The following is a 19,577-nucleotide window of genomic DNA, read 5'->3' as shown; positions in this document are numbered from 1 at the left end:
GAAGGTGGGATCGCTTGACCATACTTCACCACGCTGCTCAGTGCGGATTGGTGAAAAGTTCCGAGGTGGTGTGGCAGGAGCACTTCAGATATCCAACGCCACTCACAACAGCGGCCGCAGCCGGCGTTAGACACTGGGACTCATCGCTAGCGCAGCGCGATCACCACTGGCGTCAGTGCCGCATTGTGTGAGTCAAGCAATGTCCCCCTGCCTCTCAGCGGGAACCCACTGGCAGTCGTGACGATTTCGATTTAAAGCTTTCGTGACTGCAGGGATCCATCTTCTTGGTTCTTTCGGTAAAGTCACGTAGAAGGGACAGACCTGGTCTTCACCTGAGGACGGCTGCTTGCGTTGTGGCCGAAACGTCGTGAGAATTATTTTATTATGTTTAATTTTTATTATTTTATTATTTCCCTTCTACGTGACTTTACCGAAAGAACCAAGAAGAGTCGTGACGATGTCGCGTTTGGATGCAGTCAACCACCGACTGCGGCGTCTGTCGGGGGATTGGGTGTCGCTGCGATGGTGTCCCTGGCGAATGTGGTGGGCCCCGCTCCCCGCGACACGGACGACGCGCGTGTCGTTCGGGGAGGCGCGCAGTGCGGCCACGTGCCCGCTAGATGGAGACGGCGCGCAGGCACCATCCCCGCAGGGGCAGAAGATCCGCTGACAGTGCAAGCGTCGACCGAGTCTCACGCATGACAGCCTCTTGAATTAATTACCAAAGATTCATCCCAGCTAAGGCTTTTGTTTGCTGGCGTTACGTCATCTCACAGGAATATCTCCCCTGTCTCTCTGTGTGTGTGTGACCGCGCTAGCCCAGTTGCCGTCGCTCCGCCCCATACAATCAGCCAGACACGCGCACAGACCCACACACACACACAAACATACACGCACAAGTACCTAGCAGTAAACACACGCGCGCACACACGCACACACCACGCACACACCACGGACACACACGGACGGCGTGCGGTGGCGTTGCGCGCCCCCCTGTCAGCGCGCATGCTCCGCGGGGTTACCCGCGTCTCCTCCTCGATTCGGCAGCGCCCGGGCGCTTCTGCAGCTGGGATCGCACCGCGCTGATTAGGATGACCGCTGGGCACTGGCATCACCACCCCCTGCACACCACCAGTGCCGCCGCCGCCGCATTACTGCTTCTGCCCTCCCCGGGAACAACCACAACCACCACCATCATCATCATCGCCGCCGCCGCCGCCTTTGAGCCGAGGCTGTTGCTGCTGCTGCTGCTGGGACGGGCGCGGGGGTTGCGCACTGCGGTGGAGGAGGCGGCGGCACCTCCACCATGCCCGGAGGCACGCGGGGACTCGTGGCTCCGCAAAACACCTTCCTGGAGAACATCGTTCGCAGAGCTAATGGTACCAGACGACTGTCACTGTCTACCCTAATAGTACTACCAGACTTGTCATTGTCTACCCTATAGTGCCAGACTATTGTCATTGTATTCTCAGGGTACCCCCCCACCCCTCGTCTCTACCCCCACCGACTCAACCGGCCCAACCACCGCCACGAAATGCAAATTGTTAATGATATATTTCACATTTTATGTATTTGCTTTGATCCATAGCCGTGCATAGACTTTGAGCGGGCGGTGCGCGTCATCTCGTTTGAAGGCAAATGTTGTTGGGGTGTGATCGGTGACCGGGTTGGAGTCCTGTAATCAGTCTGGCTTCACCAACCCGTACTCACCGGCGTGGTGAAGTATGGTCAAATAACCCCCCCCCCCCATGACACCCAACTCGGCGGTGGCGATGCCCTCGTCCAGCAGTGGAGAGCCACGGGGCTGTGAACGACGCACGCATCGCTCACTGCGCCGCTCACTGCGGTGTCTCTGCTGCTGCTGCCGCTGCTGCTGCTGTGTGTGTGATGTCAGGGGTAGGGGTGGTGGGGGGCTCCGTGCGTTGAGCCGAGCTCGGCACGAGAACAATCACAACACGCGCGCTCCTGCGTGTGAGGCATCCCCCGAAACGTCCAAATGCGTCTGCGCGCGGTGCACGTGACGCGTGCGTGTGGGTGATCGGGGTTCGCGTGAATGGTATTCCTTCGGTAGTTACGTACCCGATACACGCGCGCGCCCACCGACAACAATCCGCCCAGCGTACGCTCTCGGCGCGGTAGTCGGTACACAAATACTCCGACGTTGGACCGTACAGGGAGTGAAAGAGGCAATCCCGGCGAGCCTGGTGACGGCAACGCCACTCGCCCCGCGGCGCTGCAGCCGACCGTGTCGATGGTGACTCGTGAAGCGACGCGCGCGCGCAAGGCGAGGAGGCCTCGAGCAGGGAGGAGCGACGTCTGCGGGTGGACACCAACACAGCAAGGGGCACGGCTGCCCGTGCAAGCAGAAGCACGTGGATGTACAGCCCTGCGCTCATAGAGTCGTCGCGTCTTTCGTAGGGTGTTGCTCGCGGTCCCCGAGTTTGGGCGGAGTGCTCTCGCGACGATTATTACTTCTGATGAACCAGCGGCATTCGTTGATTTGACCCAGGTGGCCGAAACCGGTCCTGAGTTTGCTTGCTTAAACAGGCGCTGTGTGGATCGTATTGGTCCAGAAAGCCAATACTGTCGTCTGATGGACTTATGACAATATTTTGTCTTCATAAGTGCAGACACTGAGCAGAATTCTGCTTATTTTTGCTACCAATATCTAGTTGGTCTTCTTACATCTTCTTACGTCTCCTTGTTACATGGAGTGCATTCATTTTACTGAATGATGTAAGCAGGGCTTAATTCCCCACTGAATGTTTCCCTTGTGGCTGGTCGATCTGGACTCGGGAGTGTGACTGGTAGCCCACATTCACAGCGGGAGCGATCCTGCTGCTGCTGCAGCAGCTGCAAGTGAAGCACCGAGTGAGGAGACCTTGTCCAGGTCACCCACCTCAACAGACCCGGCTGAAATGAATGTCTGGATGCGCGTGTTGGGCTGCGCGGTGTCGTGAAGAGCTGTTTGGGTGTGGACGTGCCGTCAAGGGGTATGGCGCCTTCAGTGGGGAGCAGCATCTGCTTGGCGTTGTTGTGACGCTGGCTTGGCAGTGGTGCGTCAGCAACGCGGCACAACAACCTGACGCGTTCATCAAACTGATGATGTCTGCTGTGAAAAAAGCCCGTTGCTGGAAACATCACCTGTTTTATATCGACATATATATACTGCATGCATGTTGTTGTTGTTGTTATTGTTGTTGTTGTTGTCAGGGGTCGGCAACCTGCGGCTCCGGAGCCGCATGCGGCTCGTGAAGGAGCGCTTCGTGACGTCATTTATTACGGCTCACAGTTATTGCGGATCTTGACATATTGAGGGTTTTTTTACCGACGTAAAACAAAGATGCCTCTTGTTGTTATTTCGTTTGCCGACCCTTGGGCTCGGGGCAGTGACGACGCGAACTCTCTCACAGCCTCACGGAGCACGCCATGCGTTACACAGCCCCGTTGTGATCATCGCTGGCTACCACCACGTGAAGTCGCGTCCCTCTCATCGCGCGGACGCCCGTGGCGTGCTTTTGTGCCGTGGTGGCGAAGATAGGAGAGAGCGACCCGTTACGTGCACGCGCGCACCTCAAGGTGTCGACTGCTGTTGAGAAACCCACTGGGACTTGCTCCTTCTTGCGTGGCTACTCAGGTTGTTGTGGGGTGCTTACAGCCTGGGGTAGGCTGCTGCCCAAAGGCCAACAGAGACTTGTGAGGCACTATTTGGGCTCATGGCATGAACCCTTCCTGTGGGAGAAGTCTCCACCCTAAGTAATGACACATATAAGCATAAACTCCCTTGTGTATCTACACATATAAATAACGTGGGTTTTTTTTTTCCATCAGCATATTTGCATCCCAGACCAATACAGTATTGCCCAGCAAGCGTGTGTTTAGCCAAACAAAAATCTGGACCGGTTTTGACCGTCGCGGTCTCATCAGCAGAAGCAGGCTTGTCAAACGAATGCTGCTGGATAATCATCACAAATTAGTGGCAAGAGCACTCCCTCTAAAAACAAACGCACCGCGGCGTGAACACTCACAATGCGTTGTTGCTGAGCGCTATGGGTCACAGCAGGTTGTGTCATCACAGCCTCAAAGCACCATCGCCATGAACTTACACTCCAAAACACCGACACCACACCGTTATCAACGCGGTACCCCATGCCCGTATACTAAACGGACTATTAAGAGGCATTCATTAAATGGTAGTAGTCGTCACGTGATCACGTGTAGAATGTCTACACGTGATTAACACTGCACCAGTATTTTGTCCGTCAGCGATGCTCCGTGTGGCTGTTGGATGACCCGACTTTTCAATTCCGCTGCGAGGCTCGGGATGCGCTCGGCGGGGTCACTGGGGTCACGAGGAGCCGTGGACGCGCACTGCACGCGACCTCTTGGCCTCTGTAGCCGCTGTAATGAAAACTCGGGAATAGCGTCGGCATGGAGCGGTAGCGATAGCAGCGTTCCTCCTTCTGTGCTACTCTCGATTCTCAATTGCCCCGTTGCTCTACCGTACACGCGAGGATATCTTTTTATCTTTTGTCATTTTTTCGTGACCCCCCCCCACTCCCAGATCACTCGTGTAAATGAGACTCTGTCCTGGTCTCTTGAATTCGCACCTGGTTACACAAAATATACTTGACATTTGAAACGTGTGAGAATTACATATCCACAATATTTGCAGAAACACGGGTTTGGGATGATTGTTAATGACGGCTTGCTTAAAAAAACATTTATTACGTTATTATACTCCAATAAAGTTAATTACTTTCATTGTAAATCCTCATTGAGTCTTTAAGGCCCTTTTTCAGGTGGCTCCTCTATTGAGACGTTTGGCCAATCCGATGAATGGGTGGTAGGGAAACAGAGCCCTGGAGAGAACCCGCGCATCGTGGGGAGGTTAGATAAACACTCAACACCCCAAACGGCTAGATTCAATCGACGAGCCAAACCTCAATCCAGTTATTGGACCAAATCTGTCTGTGGACTGCCCTCACTGCTGTACTGGCACCTCCTGGCAGTAAAAAAAAAATTCTGCTCGCAATTTGAATGAACTGTCATGTTTCGGGCTCACAATTTAATTCAATATTTTTTTGTTACATCGTGGTGAACACGTCTCGCATCGTAGCTGCAGGGACCATTTGAACGACTAATCGCATACAGCATAACCAGCGGATCATTCACAGGTAATCCGCCCCTGGATGAAGACCTAGCTATGCCGTCTCGTGTTTGACCAGACTTCAAGCTGGCTGGCCCCACTGAGATCATGGCTTCCAGCCATCTGCGATCAATCCGGCTTCTCGCGTCGATGATCTCGGCCCGGTCACCGCTGACTGCGCAAATTAACAATCAGAATACAATTTGGTTCCGTCCTGAATGTGTTTAAGTAGCAGCCGTGACGGTTATTAATATTGTTTTGACCGTCATGCAACAAACATGGCTCTCAATTGCCAGGGTGGGTGGGAGAGGGCTGCTCCCGACTGGGTGAGCTCAAGGTCACCCAAGTAGCTTCCGTGATAATTCGCTTCAGTGGGCCGCTGTCCAACGTGTCAAAGTTGCACTGCTTGTGAGAGAGATTCGAATGAATATTTCTTCGCGTGCCATGACACTGATAGCACAATCAGGGAAACTCCCAGCGAGGCCATCTTATTGGTTTGTCAGGCTATCAACGGTGGATACGTTCCCCAAATTGGCACGTCAGCCCTTGTGCGCGATGGAAAGAAGATTATGTTGAAATGCATTTGTTTTCGGTAAGGAGAGGACAAATTAGCCTTGCCAATTTCTCTTTTTTGAACAGCATCTTGAGATGCGTTTGCATTTAAAGGCTCTATGACACCAAATCGGCAAACCGTGATTTTCTGCTCCAATGAGCGCCGAGGAAAGTGTCCGTCTCCAGCTCACAGCCCTGAGTCACGACGCCAATATTTGAACCCTGAACCCTTCCACCACGACCCACTCACTCCGCCCCTGAGAGCCACAATGACCATTTCTAAATCGGGTCGCAATTTTATCATAGATTGAAAACACATTTTCTAGATTTAAAAACTAATTTCTTTCGAGCTGCTTTCTGTGTTTAGTTTGTTGATCCCCCTCCCCCCCGCACCTACGATTAGCACGTTTGGCTATGTACGGTGCAGAAAAAGTTCAACGTGCTTACATACATAAAATGTACGTACACATTCGTCTGATTTGAAACTGTACATCCACTGCTGGGTGAGGACTTCATCATGCCACCATACTTCACCAAACTGGTCAGCGAGAGTTTGTGAAGGCGGGGGAGTTCATAAGTACAGCACAACAAATTTCAGCCCCATGGAAAGGCTGCGTGTTGGGCATGCTGCCCACTCATCCGAGCATTATCTCGGCTCAAGCTCGCTTAGTTTTCGAGATCTGATGAGATCGGGGGCATTCCTGGTGACTTGGGTCATATGTGATTGGACGATGAATCTCGCACATTAGGAGGCTGTGTGTGAGGCGTATATATATACTGTGTACTTATATGCTTTGTTATTTATTTGTAGCGACTTGCTTACCTTTCCGATACTTTTCACTTATGTCGGTTTTTGCATTGTTGTTGTAACTTTCTGAGCCGCCCTTGCCGGACATCTGTGAACAAAGCGCTTCGGACCTCACCGGATTCCTCCTCCTGCTGCTGCTGCAGTCTAAATACAGATTCCGGCTTTCCGGCTTTCCGAAATGGAGGGCTGGACTGTGAGAGTGGCCACTCTGGGCAGGAGAAATGAGAAACGATGCCCTGCCTTCATCTCAACGTGATCATCGGAGCGATGTTCCCGTCTCGGCATTGCACGATGTCAGTTCGGGCTGCCACGAGGTCACCATGGGGAACGCTCGATGCGAACGTGAAGCGTCAGAATTTACCGAAAGCAAATTCCACGTCGCGTCGAGTCAGCTGAGCGTGCCCCCGAACTCGCCATTCAACGTTTCGGAGCTTCTGTCGTCGCGAAACTCTACGCCTGAGTTCGACTCGTACTTCTGCCTCGGGCGAAATGACTCTGCACACAGGGCGGAGAGTGTTTCAGGCTGGCGAGTGCCGCATATTGGGCTCATTGTTAATTGTGCTTGTACGCCACTGCCAATGTAGCAGCACTAACTAATGCATATGTGTGTGTGTATCGATAAGGTCGACTCAGCCCCAAATGAGTACCTGGTGGGGTGTATAAACATCGCAACTGGGGAGACAAAGGCGGCCGGGCGTGGTGCTGGCCACCCACCCCCTCGTGCGCCGTGCCGGCCTTCATAGGTGCTCGCTCACAGCACTTGCCCCAAAAATCTGTTAAGGCTACACGGGAGGGTCTTTGTCTGTATATATAAGATACCCAGCTGAATATATAGAAGTTATAAAGAAAGTGGTGTTATCTAGAAATCACTTGTGTCACACGACAGTCAGAACACGTGCTTCGCAGAAACCACAGATTCTCTGTTTCTCTTTCCCCTTCCCTGCACACGCACACACGCACACACACACACACGCACACACACGCACCCACACACGCACACACACGCACACACGCACACACGTACGCACACACACACACGCACACACACGCGCACGCACACACGCACGCACACACGCACACACACACGAACATCACCACGTACATTCACTCGCCTGCACACCATACGCGCGCGTGCACACGAACGCTCAAACACACCCCGCGCGCGTGCATCCGCAAACTCTCCACCCCGCCCGCCCCCAACACGCCGGCGCTTTGCAATCCACTCCGCAATCCACTCCGCAGATACAAATTTCTTGCTGGGCAATGCGCAGATATTGGACTGGCCCATCGTCTACAGCAACGACGGATTCTGCAAACTCTCGGGGTACCACCGCGCCGAGGTCATGCAGAAGAGCAGCACGTGTAGGTACGCCCGCAGTTACCTCCACGCGTCTGCTGCCGCTCACCTGCGCGTACCTCGCCTGCGCGTACCTTGAACTGCGCGTACCTTGAACTGCTCACCTGCGCGTAGCTCAGAGCAAGGCGCGCACAAGCTCGACTCGGGTCCCAGGGGGATTTAGAAGCTGCCCACGTTGCGAGGGGAGGGCCAGGGGAGGGCGAGGGGCTGCTGGTCATTAAATGTCACGCGTTTTAAATTCGCGTGGCGAGGTGTTAACTACCGGGCGTGTGGGTTCGATCCCGACCCTGACGCCTACCTGTTCTCCCCGTGGTCACGTGGATTTTTCTCCGGGTCCTCCGGGTGTTTCCCTACACATTTAGAATCGTGCGGTTGTAGTATTTTGCCGTTAAGCATTTCCACGTGATAATGAGCCTCTGCGTTGAGCTATCATTTGTGGCCAGCTCGCTTCTGAAAGAGAGCTGTATAGCTCAGTGGGCCTTACCCGGTAAAAAAAATTGTTCAGTTAAATAAAAAAAATAAAGTACCAACTTGGTGTTGACTGATTCAGACGACGTTGCCCGATGTATCCGACGGTGAATTACCGCAAGGTCGTGCTGAACGCATTTGACGTCTCTCGTAACGTGACAAGATTGTGGGACGGACAGTGAACAACCTCGAGCGAGGGGCACGGGGACGGGGGGAGACGCCGGCGCTGGCCCCCCCCCCCCCCCCCCCCCCCACAGGTGTCAGCCCCGAATCAGCAGAAGCCCGGCGCACCGTCTCACCACCGTGTCCGTGACCAGCGCGTGACCCACGCAGGCAGACACGGCCAGCGCGTGTCCCACCCCCACTCCCACCCCCCGGGGCCCGGCACACAGCCCCCAGGGCCCTGCCGCACGCCCTCGGCCGCCCTAATGGCTTTGCTTGAGTGGCAAATCGATCGCGTCGTCTCCGTCTACTTGAATGACGCCACGCGACCCCAGCCACCTCCTCGGGGACGAGGAGACGCTGCGGCTTGAGGCTCCGGGTGCCCGCCGCGGCGGCGGCTGTGACAGTCGGCGTCCAGCGGCTGGCGAGGAGGCTTGCAGTGCGCGGGTCAATGTTGTATTTTGCATCCTGCTTTGCGGTTTTTCCTCGACAATCCAACTCGGTATCTTAATGCAGCTGTTTTAAATCCACACGTCCGTGGGAATACTGCACGCACGTGACGGCAGCTGGAAGAGCGCGTGGACCTGACGATGTTTAGCTGCAGCGTGACGCCATGGGCCGCGGACAAATCACATGAAGACGACGATGACGATGAGCGTTTTGTCGGAGTGAATATATTCACCCTCTTTACAAGCACACAGAATGCACCCAATCCGGTTACACCTCGTAAGCTAAGCTGGGTTGATCCTGGATAGTGCTTGGATGGGCGGCCACCTTGCTTAAAAGATGGGCACAGAAGGCACGTTGTGGACATTAGAGGGGAGAGTGCGGTCATCTCCATCGCTGACTCCGCCACATTAACCAAACCGGACTGTCCAGCGTGGTGAGCTATGGCCAAATGCCCCACTCGCTCTGCTCGTCGTGAAGAGCCCTCGTCTCGCAGTGGGTTGAGGTGGGCGGTAGATGTCCGTGTGCACTCGGCGCGTCCCTTGCCTCATCGTGCCGCTTGTCGGCCCAGAAGAGCACCCGGCCCTGAGGCGGGGTCGGGTGCAGAGACGAACGGAGCCGCTGCGTGAAGCCCCGCGCCTCTTAGGGTGAAAGGGTCACGGCGATGTCCGCAGCGCTTCACGTGGTGACGACGCTTTGATGCCGCACACGGGAAGCAGCAGAATGCTTCGTCGGTGTGGAAAGGGATTCGCTCAGCAAATCAAATTCAGCGTTCGGTGAACAGAGTTTCTGCCCTGTGACGAGAACACTTTTGTGGATACTTCCAAGTGTCTGGAAGTCTCAAGTGACTAAAGCTCATGTAAGGACTCGTGCACATCCGTGTGGGCAATTGAGCAGGTAGCGATTCCATTCGACGGGTGTCCTTGGTCAATAATTTTTCATATTTTTTGTTCATGTATCCCAATAATCACACCGTGAAGCTACACATCAGTGTACTGCAGTGTCAATGGCCCCCCTTAAGTCACTTAACACCCAAAGGGTAAATGATAGTATTGTGCATGCTGGCAGCAGCAGTTCTAGAATGTCCAGGAGCTCGATGGCAATGTTGAGGCCTGCTGGCAACGAGGGGGCTTCAGGAGGGATAGTTTGTGAAGCGTTGCTGTTCCTCCTCCGTTGAAGGAGCGCAGACCACGTGTGGTTCACCATACGGTCCACGGTGTGGGTAAGCGAACAGTCAGAATGGCCGGATAGAAGTTGTAGAACAATCTGTGTACCTGTGGAGTAATGCGCGTAAAGAAATGTTGAGGTGGATTTTTACATGGACGATGTAACCACTTTGGATGATTATAGTGGTAATCATTTCTATGGGATATGGGTGTTTTTGAGATAACAGTAATGTCTGTGCTACTGTATGGATTAGAGAGGCTTAACTTAAATAGATATAGAATCTGTACAAGATTTATTTAGTGGTGCATGTGGAGGATATTGGTAATTAGGATATTTGTAATTTCTCAGCAGGATGCGTGAGCAAGGTGTAAGTTCTGAATGGAAAGTGATGCAAGAGAGTTGTAGACGCCAGCGTTGGGCAGGTGACGAGACAGACCTTGGAGTGGCCTCAACAGAGGTTTTAATCCGGATCTAAAGCCAGAGTGCGGATCTTGCAAGGATGTTGGAATGTGCAATCGGGAGTGGAGGCGAGAATTGTGAGGGCATCAGCTGTCAGTGACTATCTTGCCCCCTTTGCCATGAGTTCTATCTCCGATGAAGATGCACGGGAGACATAAGCTGACCGGGAGCTCGGTGTGAGCGTGACTCTCCGACTGTAGGCGATGACGTCCGCGTTCGTTATTAATATTTTTGACAGGGAATCTTCGATTCTTCGGCATCACTCAGACTCACACCGACCACAGACGTCGTGGGACCAAACTGTCGTTAGAGTGACGTTTCAATCTCTCTGTAAACCCATAGAGTCGGTCATTGATAGGAAGATCTGTGGATCCGATGGATTTCTCAGATGAAGATTATGAATAATTAGATGCTGTGCATTTTTATGAAGCGCATCTGTGTCCTGGCAGCTTTATGTACGGGGACCTCACCGACAAGGAGACGGCGGAGAAGGTGAAGCAGACGTTTGAAAACTACGAGTCCTGCTCCTTTGAGATCCTCATGTACAAGAAGAACCGTGAGTAGTGTTTCCACACTCAGCACCACGATGAGTGAGCTCTCCACACTCTTGTCTGGTTTATGTTTGGTCTTTGCCCCAATGATTTTGTTATACAAATGTGTTAACGGTGTCATGGCATGAGATGAAGTATCCCAGTGGATATTTCATAGAGCAGTGCATCATTTGCTGTCAGAAAACAGTCCACGGAAGCAGATACAACATCTAATATCGCTTAAAGTAAATGCTGCCCACCCAGTACTGGGAATCACTTTTTCACCTTCCCTTCGACACTCAAATCGATATTAAGAATCCTCAGAGCAGGAATTTAGACAAACTAAATACAGAACCACATTTAATGGGATAGTTATTTTTTTTCTGGCAGTCATTGGTGACTTGGCTAAGACCATCAACTTAGGACGCTCGTTGGCTGCCCGGATTGAAATCCAGGACGTCGGTGATGCCTGCTTGGCCTTCTGACCTCTGACCCTCCTGGCCACCTCTCGAGCATGGCTCTGGAGTTGTTCAGATTTCTTGTCATCAACCCTAAACTGCAAGGAAAACGCACATTCAGCCTTGAATGTTCTCATGGCATGTGACCGAGTGCTGCTGTCACCCGGTGAGAACCGAGACTCCCACGGAGCCAAGCGGAGCCAAGCGGAGCCTTCATTCTCTTTCACTCGTTCTCATGTCGCCCGTGTTCACTTTCACTCCACCGCGACGCTTCGCATTACGCATGTGAGGTCTCGCCTGTGAGCACTCAGAGGCTGCGCTCGATTTAAATATTTATGTCAGATTATTTACGAGGTCTAAGGGCAACATCCCTTCTGTGTAATTCCCCACTCTCCTTTGCCCCACGTCATCCAGCGTGGGGAGACTTTCTCTCGTCGTGCACCAATATTTAATTTCTCAGAGCTGTACGTGAATTGAACACTCAGGGGGGCGTGTGCTCTGTCAAGCAGAGCGAGGCAAGATTAGCACGGTTGGCTACGCACGGTGAGAAAGAAGTTCTACGTGCAGCCTGTTCTCCTATAACGCAGAAGTTGCGTTCCTGAAGATCACCGCGTAATGGAAAATTCGCGTGATAATAAATCATATATAAGATAGGGGAACGCGCAGGCCGTGATAACGCGTAAGATGCGTACGCAGGCTGAACAAAGACCGGGGCGCCTGGTTAGCATCTAGAAGCATCCAGCAGCATCCCGCCGACGCCTTGTTGCGCGATGCTACGCCGAGGCAGCCGTACGACCGCTTGTTCTGACTCGCGCTGCGACGTCGTTCCGTTCACTCGATCGCGTGACATATCTAATTCGCGTCATGAAAACGCGGCGTTACAGGAGAACAGAGTGTATATATGCGAGCAATAAGCATGAGTCGGCAAGCGCAGTTCAATCCCCATTCCCCACACGCGCAGTATGATTTCGATATCCGTGTGCAGTCTCGCCCGAGGCCACAATCAGGCCCATCACCACAATCAGGCCCATCGCCGCAATCAGGCCCGATACCCCTGCTTGATTTACATCATCCCCTCTCTTGCCGAGATGGCTGCGATTCTGGCAAATCTGTAAGTCTCTACGAGACACGCCAACTCCTGGTTTTGGTTATGAAGACGTCGCTGAAGAGAATTAATTTACATGAAATGTTTTCCTCTTCCAGAATTGTCAGGCAGTTTTTTTCCTTAAGGATACGTCCTAGATCTTTGTACCCTTAGCCTGTCATGGCGTTGGAAACTACTGCAGCCCAGGCTGTGTCTCCCCTCCCCCACGGTGCCTGCGAGTTCGTTTGAGTCGGGACTCCCTGCACCCTCTCTTTGGCTGCTCTGCTTACATAGCTTTTAGACGGATCTATCAATTCCCCACATTGTAAATTGCTCTGTAAATTAAAGAGCACTGAAGACGTAATGCATGCGTGCTTGGAATGAAGCGGAGAGGCAGAAAGGGGAACCCAAGTGAGAGACATCCAATCCACTGTTCACAATAACAGTGAGTGGATTATGAAGGACAGAAGGCATTGATGGCCAATGCTCGAAAATGAAGATGGCATGGCAAGTAAAGGAGGGCCTACGCTTAAGATTGCGTCAATCCGTGCAAACCTCCAATCACTCACTCTCCATGTTTTCTTGTGTATTTTTCAGCTTTTGTTCCAAGCCATTTTCATGATCTAATTAAAACAACATTGGATGAGAACTGTGGACAGGACCGATCTGCCTCCTTGCGGGACCGTTTTCGTCAAGAACTGTTTACATTTGACTTTATTCCCCTACGGCTGGACTCGTCTGTAATGCACAAGCAAGAAGAGTCGATCCTAGACACCATCGATGGAGATGGATTGTGAGCGAGGTGGCTGTAGATGAGACGAGTCGTGCGGTTGGTTACATTATCCATGTAATGCTGCTGGAAATTAAAACGCCCCACGTGTGTATTTCCATTGCCTGGTTTTGCTAGTTTCCGTCGGCCCAGAGGGGTGGTATTGTATTAAATTCGAGGATAAGGCCACTCAGGGGATCCTCTGTATAGCCAGCGGAGATAACCTCAGCTGTCAGCTCAGTGTCTCAATTCAGATGTCCCGCTGCGAGATTCTATCAGTCGGACTGATGAAATGGTACCACCGTGGGGGGACGGCTGACGCTCTGGACGCGCATTCCAGCGGTCACCGGTTCAGGCTGACCTCCCGGCGCGGCAGCTGAGAACGACGGTGCAAGTTTCGTCAATGGCATGGTAACACCGCATTGTGTCCATCGGCGGGTCACGTGTGGTGGGCCTCAAGTGTGGGTACTGCCACCTATGTCAAGATGTCTGGCCCGCGTGATCACGTAGGCCACCACAGAGGAGCTCCTCTCTAGAGCTCCGTCTAACGAGGGCCTTTCCACCAGCAGTTGCGTGAACAAGCAATCGCAGGGCTGCACTTTTGTCTTTTATGTGTTTTGAAAGTCAGGCGTGCGCACGTGCTTCTCCCGTGCTGATCTTCGTCTTGACCACCCCCCCACCCCCGCTCCCCCAGGCACTCCGCTGTGGTTCTACATGCAGATCGCTCCCATCCGTAACGAGCACGACAAGGTGGTCCTCTTCCTCTGCACTTTCCGTGACATCACGGCCTTCAAGCAGCCCATAGAGGATGACTCCACGAAAGGTGGGTTGCTGTACCGACGTCGATCCACTGGGCAGTCGGAACTGTGTAAGCGTGTCACCAAATTAACGGCGTTAAAATATTTCTAAGAATTTTCCGTATAATTTTTTGAGTATCATCCACTTGCACGTAATGCAATCGTTTTTTGTTGTTTTATTTTAACACTTATAAGTGTGATGAAGGTATGGAACGCATCCAAGATGACGTATTCTTGAGAGCGATTAAATCGATGAATTGCGCAGATGCTGGGTGGATGTTTACGTAGTGAGAGGTGACCGTGGCTCATCCAGCAGTGGATTGACCAAGACTGACGAACATTTATTTTCAACCACTTAAAATATTAATAATTCACAGAGCCCTCTATCATTCCACCGATGGATGAAAATCTCACCACACTGTGTTGGTCGTGGGTGCGTTCCACCATAATTCACCATAATTCACCACGACTCACCACGCCTTGTCAATAGAAGCGTTGATGCTGGACAACCCCTCTTACCTGCGACAATGTAGGAGAGGGTTGTGGATAAGCAAAAGCGGGTATCAGGAGTTGTGACCCCTTAGGTGGCGAAGATGTCCATGGGCTGTGAGCTACACCACAGCCAGGGCCACTGGCCACCCAGTGGCCGGCGCTGCGGTGCCAGAGCACAACGCAGGTCATTTTATCCCACCCCCACCCCCCTCCCCCTCCCCCCCCGAAATAACGTACAACCGTTTTAAAATACAATTTGACTAAAATGTCAGCCTAATTTTCTTCCAGGTTTATATCTGATTTCATCTTCACTAAAAACAGCAATTCCAAAGTCTGTGAATGTCACGGACAAAGCTGCTCTGACAAAAGCACGTGTCATTCGGATAAGGAACGTGCCACTTACGACATTCATTGCGTGAAATGCGAATTCTGGTCGTTAACGCCTCTTTGTTATTGTGTTGGAGAATGCTGTGCGCGTCTTCGCGTGCGGCTTGCTGATTTGCTGTGTATGAGGGATGCGTTTCAGAAACATGTTTTTGGATATCAAATTTTTGTATTTTTCTAGCCAATTTAAGGTTTTTTTTGTTGAATATTTTTATATTTTCAGATTTGAACCGATTAGATTTTAATATCTCGCCATTTGCGCACAAAATGCCACGATTTGAATAATGTTAAACGTTCATAAAAAAACCTTTAACAAAAAGTTCCGTCACTAAAAATATAATTATGAGGTTAATATTTTCAACCAGCTCCCCCTTCATTAAGCAAAAACGCCTCTGTCAAAGCCCAAATGTTGGATTAGTCTAATTAAACTGTTGCTAAAGTAATCATCCCAGCAGACAAAAGAGCAAAATGAAAGCCTAATCCCTTGACAAAGAGATGTGAAAACAATACAAATGAGGCTTTGTGCGGCGAGTCGCTCACACGGGGCGCGGAGCGACGGCGTCTCTCCCCACACAGCCCCGTCCGCCGCTGTCACCTCACGGCGGATCGCTCGCCGCGCAGTTCCCGCAGGCAGCTGATGCGTGCATGTGGTGGCCTACGTTATCACGCGGGCCAGACATCTTGAAATAGGTGGCAGTACCCACACTTGAGGCCCACCACACGTGACCCGCCGATGGACACAATGCGGTGTTACCATGGTGCAGGGAGAGGGGGGCCATTGAAGAAACTTGCACCGTCGTTCTCAGCTGCCGCGCCGGGAGGTCAGCCTGAACCAGTGACCACTGGAATGCGCGTCCAGAGCGTCAGTACGTAGCCAACCGCGCTAATCGGAGAGCGGAGACCGCGAAGCGACGTCGGCGAGTTATTTGCCCGCCGGGCGTCGGGGTCGGCCTTTGTGACGTCACCGAGCGTGAGCGTGGCCGGCCGCCGCGTTGAGAGCGCTCGCGGCTGGCCTCGTGCTCGATGCGCCGCTCTGTGGGTGGCCAACGGAGTCGCCGGAGGGCTGAGACGCGACCCGTACGGTGCCTGACTCGGGCGAGATTTGTTCCGGCCGCGGCCGAGCGATCGACGATTTGGGCGCCGTCCCTCCGGTACGCGGTAGCCGAGGCGACGGCGTTCCCGCAGGCCGGCGGCGTCGCCACCTCCGCTGTCGGTGTCGCGGCGTTAGGGACGCCACCGCCGAGCGACAGGTCTCTGCCGAGAGTCACGCCGTGTGAGTGCATACGCATCACGCCGTGGGGACGCGTACGCATCACGCCCATGGCACGCGGTGCCCGAGGCGCACTCTGGTGTTGCGCTCGCCGTGCCGTGTCAGCCGTTGACAGCGACTGTGCGTTCGGTGCGTTCCCGTTGTTGTTGCCGTTTAGGCTGGACCAAGTTTGCCCGGCTGACACGCGCCCTCACCAACAGCCGCAGCGTCCTGCAGCAGCTGACGCCCAATGTGCACAAGGGGGAGAACGTGCACAAGCACTCGCGCCTCGCCGAGGTGAGGCCAGCACAGCGTGGCGGCGGCGGCACAGACGAGCAGCGCGAGAACAACTCGGCCATCATCGCCGTCACCATCGACATCACCGCCATCTTCGTCATCATCACCACCACCATCATCGTCATCATCACCACCACCATCATCACCACCACCACCATCATCACCACCACCACCACCATCATCACCACCATCATCACCATCACCACCACCATCGTCATCATCACCACCACCATCATCACCACCACCATCATCACCACCATCATCATCACCATCATCACCACCACCATCATCACCACCATCACCACTATCATCATCACCATCATCACCACCCTGCAACTTGCAGACGTCTAGGAACGGGAAAGAGTGAAGCTGCTCGTCTGCCTCTCTTCCTTGACGACCGCGGGGGCTCTGGGCGGCGATGCCTCGAGTTTTATCAGGCCGGACGGCGTGGGGGCACCGCCGACGCTTAGCCCGCGGCCACGTCCCCGTAGTGCGCGCGTACACGTGCACCGCCTCTAACCCGGGTCGCCATGAGCGGGAGTGGCCGGCCGAATGACCACGGACGTCACCAAACGTCGAACAGAGACGGTAAACGGCACATTCCTGGCAACCTCACGCATGATGGTGGTCATGTGTGTTGGTACAGATTGAGTTGTAATCATTGCACGCTCGCCTTACTTTGAACAATTGGTCTCAATGTGGTGAAACATAGATCTCAAACCAGACGCTGGTGGCTCTGCTGCTGCACGTGGCTGCCCGTAGTCCAGCACTCCGCAACGAGGGTTGGTGGATCAAGGCAACAAATTCGTGAAACTCGCTTCCCGTGGGCGTCGAAGTCGCCATCTCGGCATCACAAGTGAATTGCAGTCCAGCAAGCGGGTTAATCTCCGCCTGTTTGGGACTGAGTGTTGCCCACCTCGCACCGTGTGTTTTCTCCGGTAACTCCTGTTTTCTCCCACGTGTATAGAGCACTCGTCGGTGGGGTTGACCATCCATCCCATTGTTGGACCACAGAGCTTGGGAAATTTCTGGCTCCATTCCTGGCCGCCTTGTCGCGAGGCTGTGGTTTAATGTGCTTCTGTACAAAAAGCTGTTACATATTCCGCCGCGTTTTGAGATGCAACTTGCACCAATGATGCTACGTGGAATAATTCCTATAAGTTACAAGTACATGCCTCGACACCCCCATTTCCCTCCTTTACTGTGTAGGTGCTTCAGCTGGGCTCGGACATCTTGCCTCAGTACAAGCAAGAGACACCCAAGACACCTCCACACATAATCCTTCACTACTGTGCCTTCAAAACCACTTGGGATTGGATTATCCTCATCCTCACCTTCTACACAGCCATAATGGTCCCCTATAACGTCTCGTTTAAGACCAAGCAAAACAACGTCGCCTGGCTGGTGGTGGACAGCGTGGTCGATGTCATATTCCTGGTGGACATCGTCTTGAACTTTCACACCACGTTCGTCGGGCCAGCCGGGGAGGTAATCTCCGACCCAAAGTTAATACGCATGAACTACCTGAAGACGTGGTTTGTTATCGACCTGCTCTCCTGCCTGCCGTACGACATCATCAACGCCTTCGAGAACGTCGACGAGGTGGGTGGAGTAGTTCCCGCGTGCGGAGGGAGCCGTCGGAGGGGGGGGGGGGAGTGTAACGCCGTGTCCTCCGCTTCTCTCCACAGCCGCGCATTGTACATTGGTTTATTTTTGCCGTGGTTGCGTTTTATATATAAAAAAAAAAACATTGCTCTGCCCACTTATCCACGTTCAACGACGGGAGGTGTCATGGAGAGTAGGCTACGTTTTTTTGTGTGTGTGTTAAAGAACAAAAAAAAAACAGTTAAACTGCAGTAAAACGAAAGAGACACGCAATTATCTCGCTTCGTAAAGCACGTAACATCCAGCGTCCCTATCCGACTCGCTCTACATTTAATTTTCTCTACGCGGTCACGACCCCGCACCTCCGATTAGCTAATTGTCTACGTACAATGCGAAAGAAGTTTAACGTACGTACATACGAGGCCACGACACCTGTTGCCTCGTGCCCCGCACACGTCCAGCGGACGTTCGGGGGCGTTACTTATCTTCTTTTATTTCTGCCTTTGCCGCCCCGTGTTGTTGTTGTTGTTATGGTTTCCTTCTTTATCTGTTTGTTTTCTGCTACCCGTGTTCCCTCCTCACGCTGCATGACTCGCTCCTTGCATGGCTGGACGACGCGATGTCGTGCCCGCGCAGAGCTGGAACGAGCGCGCCATCACGCGAGTACGCGCGTCGCACGCACAGCAGCGAACGCACCGCACCACCGCACCACCATGCGCCGTCGTCCTCGGGATGAGGAAACAAACGAGAGGGGACGGCTCCGTCCACCTCGCATAAAATCGTGCTTCAGATCCAGTGGGTCCTGTAAACGACCCTCACCGAGGCGTGGGAGAAGCCCCACGTGGGTTTCTCCCACGTGCTCAGGTCGCCATTTTTCCCAACGATGCTGTCAAACGTGAAAAGCGAGTGCTATCCTGCCGGAATGTATTGCTTTAATTACCACCTGGTCCTTTGTCCGAGTGTGGCCACGTGTTGAACATTTCTTCTCTCAAACTCTCGCGATGCATACGGTCGCCACTCTTATTGTCATTGTTATTCCGTTAACAGACAACAATTTGATAAGAGTGGAGACCCGGGTGAGCGATTCATTGCTTCAACTCCTGAAGATGCCCGAAGTAGTGCGTGGCAAAAACTTGATGGGAGGAGACGCTCATTGCTCGGCATCCACGTACGTCACCCGTGCCTGTGGAATTACTATAAAAACAAATTTTTTTATGTGACCAGGTAAGGCTCACTGAGCTATATAGATATTTTTAAGAAGCAACCTAGCCACAACTGATAGCCTTCGTGCCGAGTCAGCCCTAACTACGTCTACGAAGCCACGTTTCTAGCCTTATGCCTTA

At 52.9% G+C, this 19,577-nt stretch overlaps 1 protein-coding gene across 1 annotated transcript in view; it reads left to right on the top strand.

Moving 5' to 3' along the window:
• Positions 1–728: 728 nt before the first annotated feature.
• Positions 729–19,577, top strand: part of LOC144729578 (voltage-gated delayed rectifier potassium channel KCNH1-like) — a 34,517-nt gene continuing 15,668 nt past the window's right edge. The window contains exons 1-7 of the mRNA XM_078609927.1: positions 729–1,379; positions 7,752–7,875; positions 11,019–11,125; positions 14,105–14,233; positions 16,511–16,629; positions 17,839–18,231; positions 18,871–18,897. Coding sequence (XP_078466053.1) covers positions 1,307–1,379; positions 7,752–7,875; positions 11,019–11,125; positions 14,105–14,233; positions 16,511–16,629; positions 17,839–18,231; positions 18,871–18,897 — 972 coding nt within the window. The 5' untranslated portion in view covers positions 729–1,306. The remainder of the gene's footprint in view (positions 1,380–7,751; positions 7,876–11,018; positions 11,126–14,104; positions 14,234–16,510; positions 16,630–17,838; positions 18,232–18,870; positions 18,898–19,577) is intronic.

Source organism: Lampetra planeri, chromosome 33, assembly GCF_965212315.1.
Source record: "Lampetra planeri chromosome 33, kcLamPlan1.2.h2, whole genome shotgun sequence".
NCBI classification, from domain to species: Eukaryota; Metazoa; Chordata; class Hyperoartia; order Petromyzontiformes; family Petromyzontidae; genus Lampetra; species Lampetra planeri.
The sequence above is the reverse complement of the archived record's forward strand: the minus strand, read 5'-3'. Positions and strand labels throughout refer to the sequence as shown.